This window comes from Sminthopsis crassicaudata, chromosome 3 (genome assembly GCF_048593235.1).
Source record: "Sminthopsis crassicaudata isolate SCR6 chromosome 3, ASM4859323v1, whole genome shotgun sequence".
NCBI classification, from domain to species: Eukaryota; Metazoa; Chordata; class Mammalia; order Dasyuromorphia; family Dasyuridae; genus Sminthopsis; species Sminthopsis crassicaudata.
The window spans coordinates 602,178,103-602,191,647 of NC_133619.1; the positions used below are offsets into that span (position 1 = coordinate 602,178,103).

The 13,545-nt window shown below is 38.9% G+C and overlaps 1 protein-coding gene across 6 annotated transcripts in view; it reads right to left on the reverse strand.

Moving 5' to 3' along the window:
• Positions 1 to 4,582: 4,582 nt before the first annotated feature.
• Positions 4,583 to 13,545, reverse strand: part of PHACTR4 (phosphatase and actin regulator 4) — a 105,177-nt gene continuing 96,214 nt past the window's right edge. For all 6 annotated transcript variants that reach the window (XM_074305613.1, XM_074305611.1, XM_074305612.1 and 3 more), the window contains 3 exons: positions 10,365 to 10,502; positions 9,199 to 9,275; positions 4,583 to 6,894 (listed from right to left, as the gene is read on the reverse strand). In XM_074305613.1, the coding sequence (XP_074161714.1) occupies positions 6,879 to 6,894; positions 9,199 to 9,275; positions 10,365 to 10,502 (231 nt within the window). In that variant the 3' untranslated portion in view covers positions 4,583 to 6,878. The remainder of the gene's footprint in view (positions 6,895 to 9,198; positions 9,276 to 10,364; positions 10,503 to 13,545) is intronic.

A 13,545-nucleotide genomic window follows, 5' to 3' on the forward strand; every position in this document is an offset into this window, starting at 1 on the left:
AAGGTGTTCCATTAACTCATCTCTCCCAATAGCAGTACTGCTCTGGTACCTGTTTACATTTGTTACATCTATAGTTATTCCATGTACACAGGAGATACTTGCTTTAGGGAGCAGGGCTGCTTGGTTAGCCTTGAACACCTCTAAATTCTGAAAAAATGTAATATGATGCTTTATAATTTGATTTTTAACATTAATCTGTAATATCCTATTTTGTGTTGAAATCTTCTATTTTGGGTCTTGATATAAAACAATCTCATTCTAATGGAGTAATGTGATCTCTCCTAGCCCCCAAGGCATCAATCTAGCCAGAGACCCTTACTTTGATTTACCCAGTAAATAAAAGCCAGCTTTAGCTGGTTCTCCTCCAGGGACATATTTTTTCTTTAGTCCTCTTTTCTTTTTATCAAGATTTAGGATAACTAGCTCCTCCCCCAAAAAAGGAGACCAAGACAGTAAAAACCTGGTTGAAATGGCTTGTTTTTCTGGCCAATTTTTTTTTTTTTAATTTTATAATTATAAATTTTTTTTGACAGTATATATGCATAAGTAATTTTTTAAATAACATTATCCCTTGTATTCATTTTTTCCAAATTATCCCCTCCCTCCCTCTACTCCCTCCCCCCGATGACAGGCAATCCCATACATTTTACATGTGTTACAATATAACCTAGATACAATACATGTGTGTAAATCCCATTTTCTTGTTGCACGTTAAGTATTGGATTCCGAAGGTATAAGTAACCTGGGTAGATAGACAGTAGTGCTAACAATTTACATTCACTTCCCAGTGTTCCTTCTCTGGGTGTAGTTGTTTCTGTCCATCATTGATCAACTGGAAGTGAGTTGGATCTTCTTTATGTTGAAGATTTCCACTTCCATCAGAATACATCCTCATACAGTATTGTTGTTGAAGTGTATAGTGATCTTCTGGTTCTGCTCATTTCACTCAGCATCAGTTGATGTAAGTCTCTCCAAGCCTCTCTGTATTCCTCCTGCTGGTCATTTCTTACAGAGCAATAATATTCCATAACCTTCATAGACCACAATTTACCCAACCATTCTCCAATTGATGGACATCCATTCAACTTCCAGTTTCTAGCTACAACAAAAAGAGCTGCCACAAACATTTTGGCACATACAGGTCCCTTTCCACTCTTTAGTATTTCTTTGGGATATAATCCCAATAACAGCAATGCTGGGTCAAAGGGCATGCACAGTTTGACAACGTTTTGGGCATAGTTCCAAATTGCTCTCCAGAATGGCTGGATTCTTTCACAACTCACCAACAATGTATCAGTGTCCCAGTTTTCCCATATCCCCTCCAACATTCATCATTATTTGTTCCTGTCATCTTAGCCAATCTGACAGGTGTGTAGTGGTATCTCAGAGTTGTCTTAATTAGCATTTCTCTGATCAGTAGTGATATAGAACACTCTTTCATATAAGTGGATATAATTTCAATTTCATCATCTGAGAATTAATTGTCTGTTCATATCCTTTGACCATTTATCAATTAGAGAATGGTTTGATTTCTTATAAATTAGGATCAGTTCTCTATATATTTTGGAAATGAGACCTTTATCAGAACCTTTAACTGTAAAAATACTTTCCCAATTTGTTACTTCCCTTCTAATCTTGTTTGCATTAGTATTGTTTGTACAGAAACTTTTTAGTTTCAACTCACACCACACACCCCCTTCCCCCCCTCTGCTTCTGCTACTTTAACAATGGAGCATCTAGTAGAAGGGTTGTTAAATGTGTTTATAGTATGTAGCTGAGGGAAAGAGAAGAGTTAAATAGAAAGTGAAAAAGGAGGGTTTTAATGGAAGGATTTCTGTGTGCAGAAGCTTGAGTGGGAACAGGAAGGAATCTTTTGTGTAGATTTTGCTCACCTTTTTTTCCCCCTCTTCCCCTCCCTCCTTCCCCACTAAGTGTGTTCTAGCCTTTTTTTTTTTTATCAAGTTGCAGCTGGCTGACAGGAGCAACTGTGATTTTAAAGAGACAGCCTACATTTGTTTTTGTTTTTGTTTTTTTGTTTGATACATAATGATTTCCTTGGTTAAGGAATATAGTCATAAATGTGATCTATAATTTGGTAAAGTTATTTTTAAAAGTTTAATTGATGCTTTAAAGAATCTTTCAGATTCTTTTATGTGGTATTAGGATATTCTGTATAAGTTTTAATTGATTGTATGCCTATCATTTAAATAATAATTTTTTTTCTTTTTCCATTTGAAAATGTTTGTTATAGGCAATATGAGATTTATAATTTTTGTATATATTAGATATTTTGAAGCAAAATGATTTGTATAATGTTCAACTTATGACACTACCTACTTAGACGTGAAAGATGACTTGCGAACTTACCGGAACAAATTTCTTACTGTTATCATGGTAAATGAGTGTTTAGCCTGGTCATCTATCTGTTACTAGACATTCGTGTCCAAAGATATTCAGGTTTTTAAAGGTTTCTGAATGATGAGAGGACAGTTAACAGTAGTCTGTGAAACCTAACTGCTGTTTTTATTGGGACTAAAGATGACAGCCGTTTGGTTGTCCCGTGAGACAACCATGTTTCTTTCCATGGTCAGCTGATGGCCGGTCTATTTTGGCCTCCCCACAACTTGCAGCAATCCTTGTGGACCAGTCTTTCTATCTTGAACTGTCTTCACCCCTGATCAGCATGAAGCAGTTTTTTTGGATGAGATGCTTCACCCTGCAGTGGTTGATGACTTTTAGACCCTGAATGGGTCATTTATTAGTGTGTTGAGATTGGGATGGAAATTGTTAAAATTGTTTAACTCCTGCTGTTATGTTTGAATGATTTTTAGGAAACCCTACTGTGATATGTATAGAAATTTACTCTTGGGATTTATATGTGGGATGGTTGACAACTTATTTGCTTTTTTTTTTTTTTTTGGATGATTCCATTTGCCTGAGAGAAAAGGGAAGAAAGAAGAGATAGGAAATTGGGGAAAGAGGAAGAATGGGAACCCCCTAGTTTCCTGTTCACTTTGTCCTAGGTACTTCTGCCCACCCCCTATCATCTCACTAGTTCAGATTGAATTAGAAGTCCTTTAAGCAGTGCATTTTTGTTTTTATTTCTTGCTTAAACCTACTGGGCTGTGATTGTTGGTTATGCTTTAACTAACTTTGAAATCTCTTATTCTGCTAGAGTTACCCTGGCAGACTCAGTGTTTGGCACTTTTTTTTTTTTTTTTTTGAAACAACCAGAATTCAGGCACCTTGGAACTTGGAAGTCTCCAGTACTGTAACCCCAGATTCTTAATTGGTATCTCAGCTTTCTCAAAGGATGTTTCAGGCCTCTAAAGTTCAGAGTTTGCCTGCCTTGATGGTGTAACTGTGCATATTCTCATGGCTCTACTCAGAATTCTGTATCCTGGGTGGGGACAGGCTACTCCAAGCTTCACCCTTCTCCCCTGGAGTGGGGTGCCCCTCTGAATGAGCAGCACAACTGTCTTGAGCCCTGCTGCTCTAAAAGCAGAGGCTCAGTTAAATGCACAAATGACTGCAGACCACCTAACACAGTAAACTGTCCATCTCAAACTGGATTCTCTGGCTGAGATGATGCTCCATCTGTCATGTTGCAACAGGGAGCTTTTGTACCACTGTTAACTCTGGGGTTGTCAGGGACAGATTTGCCCTTGCCATGTAAGTTCTTGCATTTTTCTACTTCTATTTTGGTTTATTGCCTCAAATAGGATTGGTCAACATTATGGTTCTGGGACCTTCCAGGTATCTAGGGGAAGGTAATTCAATGATTCGAACTGTTGTGCCACAGTTCCCTAAATGGCCCTACTTCAGTTTCCCTAGTTGTTCTGCTTCCTCTGTTTGCAACCCCCGCTCCTGTTCATTAGGACTGATATAACTTAGGGCTAGTTACTTATACATGTTCCAACTCCAGATAAGGGGGAGTTCAATGAAACCTATGGGGAACTGACTCTTCTATGGACCTCAAGATCTTCCTGGCCTGGCTGATGGTGCCCTTCAGAAGGACGTGTGATTCTTTCAAAAGCCTTGTGCTATCCTTTTGTTTCAAAACTCTAACTCACTTAAGGAGGACTCCCTTATATGATCTGCTTTGCCGTTTCTTTTTCTTGCCTGAAATGGAATCCGTCATTGAGACTGCTGCCCGCAGATGCCTGACCTGTGCCAAGGTGAACCCTGCCCATCCCCCCACTGTGCCTCCTAATTTGCAGTAATGGTGCTGTTCTCTCCCAAACCATACTACATAAAATATGTATATATATGTGTGTGTGTGTGTGTGTATTCTCCCCCTCTACTTTATAATGTCACCCAATATGTCTAAATCATGTACCCTTCTAGAGCTTATCTTGGCATACAATATGAGATACACATATTTTAAAATGGAAATTTGGTTTAATTTCAAAATTTCAAAGGTTCTGTTTATTATTGGGTTATATTTGAACCAATAAGTGTTGTTACAATTAGACTTAGTTTTAAATTAAGTCGTAATTTGGATAAACTCCCCACTCAACTGTTCCATAAAAGGTTAACTGAAGAAATTTTCCACACAGGCAAACAAAGGACTCAGCACAGATTTTGTGTATAAAATAGGAAATTTTAAAAAATCTATAATACTTTAATAATTAATATTTATTGATAGGAAGCCTGATATACAATGTAATTATTTCATCTACAAAGAGATTTTGTACATCAAGAAAGCATTCTGAAGTCTAAAATACCAGGTTTTTCTATGAAGAACTTTATTTCTTCTTTACATTATATGAATTTTTGATAATTATAAGGAAAGGGAAGTCAAAATTCATTTTATAAAAAACCCTGAAAAAGATTGGGTCTCTCCCACCCCCCAAAAAGAAGGACATGAATGAGATGAAAAGTTTATGAGGCTCCCTGGTGGCACACAGAAGGCAGACTGGTAACCCAGGACACCAAGCCTGGAACCAGCTTGGCACCTTTGGATTGGAAAATAAAGGCAGTGAAAAGGAAGTTGTGAAACCCCAGAAAATGCTGGTGTGTGTTCATTCAGCTAGAGGTATGTTTGAACCATGCCTCTGGCAGGCAGAATGACTAGGAAAAGACAAGTAAGCAGTTAGCCACTTGAGCCCACCTGCCTTCAGCTGACAATTCACAGTCTTCGGTAGCACCATAACTTGCCTTCCTGTTGTCATCCTTAATCTTTCCAAGGGCAAAGGACACAGCACCCACCTCAAAAGTTCCCACTGGCTCCCTGGTCTCCAAAGAAACACTGCCTTTAAAGGTCATTTGAGCCCTTAGCTGGGAATTGAAATTCAATTATTTCACAGTAGGCATCACACTGACATACTGATGTGGAAAGAGAAAAGAACAGATTTGAGCCTAAGGAAGGACAAACTAGGGGGACAAAATTATATAAGGGGAAGAAATAGGAAAAAAAATCACATAGGAAACTGGGACAATGGACAAAACTTAGGGGGAAAAAAACCCAAAATCCCCCCACACCAAACCAACCACAAAACCACATTCAGCAGTGAAAGAAGGACTCCCTCTCCCCCCCCCACCCCCCTTTTACAAGTAGGAATCTGAGAGAAACAAAGAAGGTTGGACAGTTCATCTAGGGGCATCTGAGTCATTCCTTTGAAGACACAGCAAAAGTGATGAATAAGGAGAAAAGCCCTAGGGGGGAGAGGGCCCAGGCACAGGCTGAGGGCTGAGTGTGCAATGGTTTGCTAGGAGACAATGAGCCGAGCACTGAGTGTTAGGGAGGACATGAAAAGATCGGCACATGGGAGCTGGAGGAAGGAGGGCAGATGGAGCTGGGAAGGGCCAACTGCTCTGGGGTGAGGCCGCCAAGGGAACAAGACAGGAAGCAGTGCCAGATCCTGCTTTTGATGCTCCCTAAACATTGTCATGGGGGAGCCCAAGGCCTCTGGGTGTGACTGCTTGTGGCTGCTGGTAGAAGAGGGCCCCTCCCCAACGCTCCAGCTCTATCCTGAAGGAGAAGGCAGATCTTGATCAGCAGAGATTTGGCTGGTATAATAAAGTACAAAAGCCAGTCAGACAGAGGTGATATTTGTGTCTGCTTCCTGCCCATCTATGGGTAGCTTTTCATTTTGTTTTTGCATCAAGAAAAAATATAAATACACATTTCTCACTTCACCAATGCAGAATCTGGTGTTGCAACTCAGAGTAAAGAAATAAAAGGCCAACAGGAAAAAGATGTTCCCACCACTCCCTAGAGACTATTTACAATCAAGACCCTGGCTGACTGGTGTCAAAGGGGAAGTCAGTGGATCGTGGGCATGCTTTTGGGCCCAGCTGTCCGATGAAGAGTATTGCTGTGCTACGCGAGGTATAAGACAGTGACTGGCCTGAATAAGTGACCTGTCCTTGGAGGAGGCCACAAGGCCTTCCCTGTCTCTCCCAGCTGCTGCCAGGCTGGGTGGAAGGCCACAGTGAGGGGGGGCGGCATGTCTTGTTCCCAGGAGATCGGTGCTGGCAGCTTCCGTCTCTCCACCAGCTGGGTTGGGGCTTGGGGACTCTGCCATGTTGCTGAGTGGATGTTACGCCTGTAGGGCAGCAGTTTCTTAGGGGCAGCAAAATGTACAACTTGAAAATCCACCCAAGAACTTTGAGCTTCCCTTGAACTGTGAAATGCAGTCCGTAAAGGTGGAAAAGCACTGGTATATATAGTGTTCAGTTTGGCCTCAAGGGTCCTTGCGATAATTTGTTCCAGTGAAATGCTACATTCAGAGAGATGCCATCCACCTTCGAACTATGGCGAGTCCACTTATGGACATGCTGTGGAGAACTAAAGGATCTTCCATGTATTTTGAGATGGAAGCAGGAAAGCAGCCCTGTTTGGGGGCTTATAAGCTTCTCCCCCAGAGTCAGCATCATGGTCGATGGAAGCTAAAATCAGACAGACAAGAGAGAGGTTATAATGAGCGTGCACAATCAATACTTTGCTCTTCTCCCAACAGGTGTATTATGTAAGGCTGAGGTGGGAAGGCTAAAGCTTAGTGGGTTCCAGGGCCACAGAATCACACTCTTCAGAAACCTCAAAAATTGACCCAGTTAAATCTGTGAGACCCAAGCATCAACCCTCCATCCTCTCCACACCAAGGAATTCCCAGGCTTGTCTCAAGGCAATCCATTCAATGTAGGAACTGCAGGTGGATGAAGTCTGCCCCCTATCTCCTGCTCATTAGTCTTAAACTCTGCCCTCCAGGTGTCAGACAAAAGAAATATAACCTCTTTCTCAAGAAATAGCCTTTCAATGACTAGAAAGCAGATCACTGTCACAAACCCTCCTGTTTCTCAAGAGTATTTAAATATCCCAGATTCTTCAGTTAACCTTTCTACAACAGGATTTCTAGTCTATTAGGCACTCTGGTTCCCCATTCCAGTATGCAGTCTAATTTTAATATACTAGAGTACCCAGAGGTAAATAAGCAGAGCCATTCTTGTTCTGGACTTAATTATTATAACTTAAGTCCCTTTAGATTTGGAGGCTGCCACGACACAGTAATGACAGATATGAAATCAGACCAATCTCATAGGACCTTTTCAAATGGATTGTTTCTATAAGAATGTCTTTCTACATCCAAAATGATTGCTGCTATTGACAGTATTAGGAGAGAGAACTCCTACCATGGTATCATAGAGTATTTTTAATTCAACCAAACAACTATATATATATAAATAGTCTCCTATATACAATGAACAGTGCTAAGCACAGGGACAGAAAGATAAAAATCCCATAGGCTGTTTTTTGGGGAGATTAGGTGGGGGAAGTGAGAAAATGCACACAAAATTCATAGTTATGTGAAGAAAGAGGAAAGAAGGATAAAGAGATAAAGTAATATTGTGAATGTAAATATCAGGGGCATGATTTTGGTTTTTAGTAGCCATAGGGATCAGCTAAAGATTTTTGAAAAGGAGTGTTACATGGTCTGTGTTTAGGAATTCAATTTGGCAAGCGGGTGGAGGATAAACTGGAGAGAAAGAGAAAGAACAATCAGAAATAAGAATAATGAAATGGGCTAGGTGAAAGATGAAGAACTAGGATAGAAGATACACAGATGGAAAGATGGGAATGAAAATAAAAACTGTTATGGTAGTTCTATTAGCAGGTCATAGAACATTTGTAGCCTTAGAAAGAACAGTTTCAGGAGAGTTTGAAGGGACAAAAGAGGGTGAGAGCCAAGGAAATGGAACCAACATTCAACGACCCTTCCTCTGAGGAGCTGGATGGTGAAACAGACAGGAGACAGCTAAGAACATCGGCTAGAGGCAACGACAACACCAAGCAAAGTTTTTTGTAAAGAAAAACAAAGGGAGAGACTTTGTTATGCTCCTGGGAAAGGACATGGTGAACAAGAAGTGATGAGAAGCTAAAGAGATGTGATGAGAGAGGAGGGGTCTAGAGTACTAGAGAAGAGCAGACCTGGAGTAAAGGGGGAGCTGAGAGAGCATTTTAGATGACCCCTACTTTCAGAGTGAAGCAGGAGATAAGGTCTTCTGCTTGGGGACAGTGGAGAAAAGAAAAAGGGGTCACAGGATATTTGAAAAGAGGAGGCACAGAATAATCAGCTAAAATCATTTGTAAGTGAATTCTGAGAAATATGGTAGAGGTCTGCCAAGATGCACAATGGTGCAAGAAAGTAAAAAGTAACTGATTAGGGAAAGGCTCAACTGATCAAAATCAGTAACAGAGATGGATGGATGATGGGAAAGGACTGAATGAAGAGCAAGTAAAACTATTGCTCTTTCACCTGCTCAGGGACACTGAGATACAGGAGAAAAAGAACAACTATGAGCAGACAGCTGGGAAGCTGGATGTGAGAAAGCATGTACTGAAAAGAGGAAGGTGTTTGAATTAAAAAACTTTTTTAAAATCTAATTTTAATTTTTAAAAATAATTTTAAAATAATAGATAATAATTATATGAATATTCATTTATAAACAATATATTTAATATTAATATTTATAATTATCACTATATATTAATGCATTATATTATTCATATATTAATACATTTATATAACATATATATAATTATAATAGAAAATTGTTATAATAAATAAAATAATTAATATTAACATAATAAATAATAAAAATTCAAAATTATTCTATCCTGCCTTTTTTTTGGGGGGGGGGAGAAGGCATAAACCATGCCCCAAAAAGGGGCAAAAGGAATTCTTTGTCTCTTACCGTGTAAAATGTTTGCTGTCTTCATGAACTTCCATCTCTGAACTTTTAAATTCATTGAGTTCCTTTCGAATGGCAGCCTGCAGAGAAGACAAAAAGAGGTTTTTAGCTATTTTATTTCCAGCTATAATCCTTGTTTTGACCATCACAAAAACATGCCTATCCACTAGTGAAACAGAGAAACAGCTATGCATTTTTGGGCTGATGAAAGAGCTCACTGGTTTTTCTTAACAGTATTTCATGTTCAATTCTACAACTATTAGGTTGTAGACTTGGCATCAGGACTCACTGTCACTTGAAATACATACTGGCGCATAACCCTGGGCAAGTCAATCTCTCTGAGCTTCAGCTTCATCATTTATAATAAGTGGATAATAAGTGGACCCACTATACAGAGTTCAGAAACAAATGAGAAAGTATGTCTAAAGCATTCTGCCAGTGAGGTCACTGGAATCAATCATTAAGGCACTGTACTAGGTGTTGGCTGTAAAGAGATAAAAAATGAAGCCATCCCTGAACTTAGGGAGCTTGGAATATAGGAGATATAAAATAATGGTACACACAAATTAAATGTAATTGGGTAAAGAAATACCCCATACAAAGTGCTCAAGGAAAATCTGAGGGAAGGCAGAGAGAAGGTGGTTTTTTTGGGGTAATCAGGAATGTTTCATGAAGGTGGTGATATATGGGCTGATCCTGGAACAGAAGGTTTTCATGAAACAAAACTAAACTACACAAGGGGAGAAATGAATCTTGGAGTTTAGGACCTGGGAACATTGGCTACTAAGTCATCCACACTCAGCCTCTAATTTTATAAAAGAAAAAAAATCAGATTTTGCCCATAGTTTGTAACACAGAAAATTAAGCTCCAAATCAAATAATAAATAATCCTAAGGTGAGAACACAGCTTCTGTTCTATGGACTATTTTTTCTTTCAATCAGTATATCTGCCCTTCTCTAATCCCATTTGGCATTTTCATGGCAAAGGTACTGGAGAAGGTGGCCATTTCCTTCTTCAGCTCATTTGACAGATGGGGAAACTGAGGTGGGCAGGGGAAATGACTGTCTGACAGCCACAGGAAGTGTTTGAGTCTAGATTTTAATTCAGGGAGATGACTTCACTCCAGCTTGGGCACTGTATCTACTGAGCCAGTTGGTTTTCTAAGCACCTTGTCAGCAGGGGTTAGCTTTGTCCATGGCTTGTCAGCTCGCCGGTCATAGTCCTGAGCATCGGTTACCTCTACGTATTCATTAAATCTCAGGATTTTCCTTGCTAAGAGTTCAGCAACTGTAGGTCTTTGACTAAGCTATAAGAAGAAAAGAGTGCATTAGCTTCACAAAAGCAAGAGTACCAATCATGGATTAAAAAATAATTATGTATTTGTGCATTTATAAAGACTACCACTGTATACATGCTCTATAAAAAGAATGGATTATCAAGAAATAGCTATTTTCAATGTTCATAAAGGGTAAATTTTTTACAAACCATTTCACAACTGATAAATGAGCAATTTTCAGAAAAAGGAAGCCATTTCTAGTCATATGAAAAAAAAATGTCCTAAATCAATATTAGAGAAATGAAAATTAAGACAACTAACTGAGTTACCACTCCACACCTCAGATTGGCTAAGATGACAGGAAAAGATAATGATAAATGTTGGAGGGGATGCTGGAAAACTAGAACTAGAATTGTTGGTGGAGTAATCCAACCACTCTGGAGAGCAATTTGGAACTATGCCCAAAAGGCTTTCAAACTGTGCATATCCTTTGATCCAATAGTGTCTCTCTTGGATGTGTAACCCAAAGAGATCATAAAAATGGGAAAAGGAGCCACATGTGCAAAAATGTTTGCAACAGCCCTCAGCAAAGAACAGAAAAATGAATGGATGCCCATCAATTGGAGAATGGTTGAAAAAGTTATGGTATATGAATATAATGCAGTATTATTGTTCTATAAGAAATGTTGAGCAGGTTGATTTCAGAAAAGTAGGAAAGATTTACATTAACTGATGCTAAGTGAAATGAGTACAACCAGTAACAAGAAGATTATGTGATGATAAATTCTAACGGATGTGGTTCTTTTTCAACAATAAGGGGATTCAAGGCAATTCCAATAGACTTGGGATGGAAAGAGCCATTCACATTCAAGGAGAAAACTATGGAGACTATTTTCTCATGTTTTTTCCCTCCCTTTTTGATCTGATTTATCTCATGAAGCATAAAAAAATGTGGAAATATGTTTAGAAGAATCGCATATAGTTAAACTACATTAGATTGCTTGCTGTCTAGGGGAGAGGGTAGGGAAAAAGGAAGGGAGGAAAATTTGGAACATGAGGTTTTGCAAGGGTGAATGTTAAAAACTAACTTTGCATGTATTTTGGAAAATAAAAAACTGTATTAAAAAAAAAAAAGTACTTTTTAAATAAAAGGTGATCATGTATATGAAAGTCACAAATACTGACTGAGGACCTCTACAACAGAACAATAGGCCACCAGGCCAGCAAATTAGGTGTGTCCATTCATTCTTCTTCTATCTATGTTGGTTCATCTATTTCACAATTCCCTGGGGCAATGAGGACAAGAGAAGGCTTTCTTTCTACCTTTAATCTCTCACACGCAAATATGGGAGAAGGCTCTCTCTCCCCCATGCTTCCTGGAGTATCTAGGGTCACCTAGTACAACCTCTAGCTGACTAGGAATCTGCTAACATCACCTGAGTCCACTTGCAGCCTGGAGAATATCTATGTACAAGTGGACCACAGTATCATTCTCCAAATACTTCCTGCTATCTTCTCAGTTGCTTTAAAATTGCAGCATTTTAAATTAAGACAACTCTGAGATACCACTACACACCTGTCAGATTGGCTAAGATGACAGGAACAAATAATGATGAATGTTGGAGGGGATGTGGGAAAACTGGGACACATACATTGTTGATGAAGTTGTGAAAGAATTCCGCCATTCTGGAGAGCAATTTGGAACTATGCCCAAAAAGTTATCAAACTGTGCATAGCCTTTGACCAGCATTGCTACTATTGGGATTATATCCCAAAGAAATACTAAAGAGCGGAAAGGGACCCGTATGTGCCAAAATGTTTGTGGCAGCTCTTTTTGTAGTAGCTAGAAACTGGAAGATGAATGGATGTCCATCAATTGGAGAATGGTTGGGTAAATTATGGTATATAAAGGTTATGGAATATTATTGCATCATTACATTATTACATCATTACATTACAATCAATATAGCATTATTACATCAACTGATGCTGAGTGAAATGAATAGAACCAGAAGATCTCTGTACACTTCAATGTTGTACGAAGATGTATTCTGATGGAAGTGGGTATCTTCAACATAAAGAAGAGCCAACTCACTTCCAGTTGATCAATGATGGACAGAAACAACTATACCTAGAGAAGGAACACTGGGAAGTGAATGTAAATTGTTAGCACTACTGTCTTATCTACCCAGGTTACTTATACCTTCGGAATCCAATACTTAACGTGCAACAAGAAAATGGTATTTACACACATATATTGTATCTGGGTTATATTGTAACATATGTAAAATGTATGGGATTGCCTGTCATCGGGGGGAAGGTGTGGAGGGAGGGAGGGGATAATTTGGAAAAATGAATATAAGGGATAATATTATATAAAAAAATTACTCATGCATATATAGTGTGGAAAAAAATTCTAAATAAAATAAAAAAAAATTTTAAAAAAAATTGCAGCATTTTAAGATATACAGTTGCTTGGCATAAGATTCCCTAAGAAAAGTTTCACACTCTTTTTCTTCTAAATTTTTGTGAATAATAAAAACAGTATGGACAAGAAACATCTAAGTCATCCAGTATAAACTCTATCTAAATAGGATTCTATTCTACCACAAACCCAATTATGGGGCAATTTAGCTTTCCACTGATGGTGAACAAATGACCTCATGAAGTATTCCACTCCTTTTTTGGATTGTCCTAACCACAAAAAAATTTATTCCTTCTATTCAACCAAAATCTGCCATTCTCTAGTTTACAGAATGACAGATCCAGAGCTGGAAGAGCTTTTGGAGGATATGAATATTAACTAAGCCCCTACAGATGAGGAAGTTGGGGAAAAGAGCAGTTTAAGTGCCTTGAAAGGCAGAGCTAGGAGATATCCAAAGAAGGTTTTGAATCCAGGTCCTTCTGACTGTCTACTAGACCATGCTGCCTCTCTGACCCATGATTCCTAGATTTGGGAGCCGAGCAAAATAGGTCTGACCCTTCTTACACATGACAACCCTGTAAAAACTTGAATGTGGCCCCAAATCTTCACACCATGGATCCTCACAGGATGTAATTGTACATTTCTTTG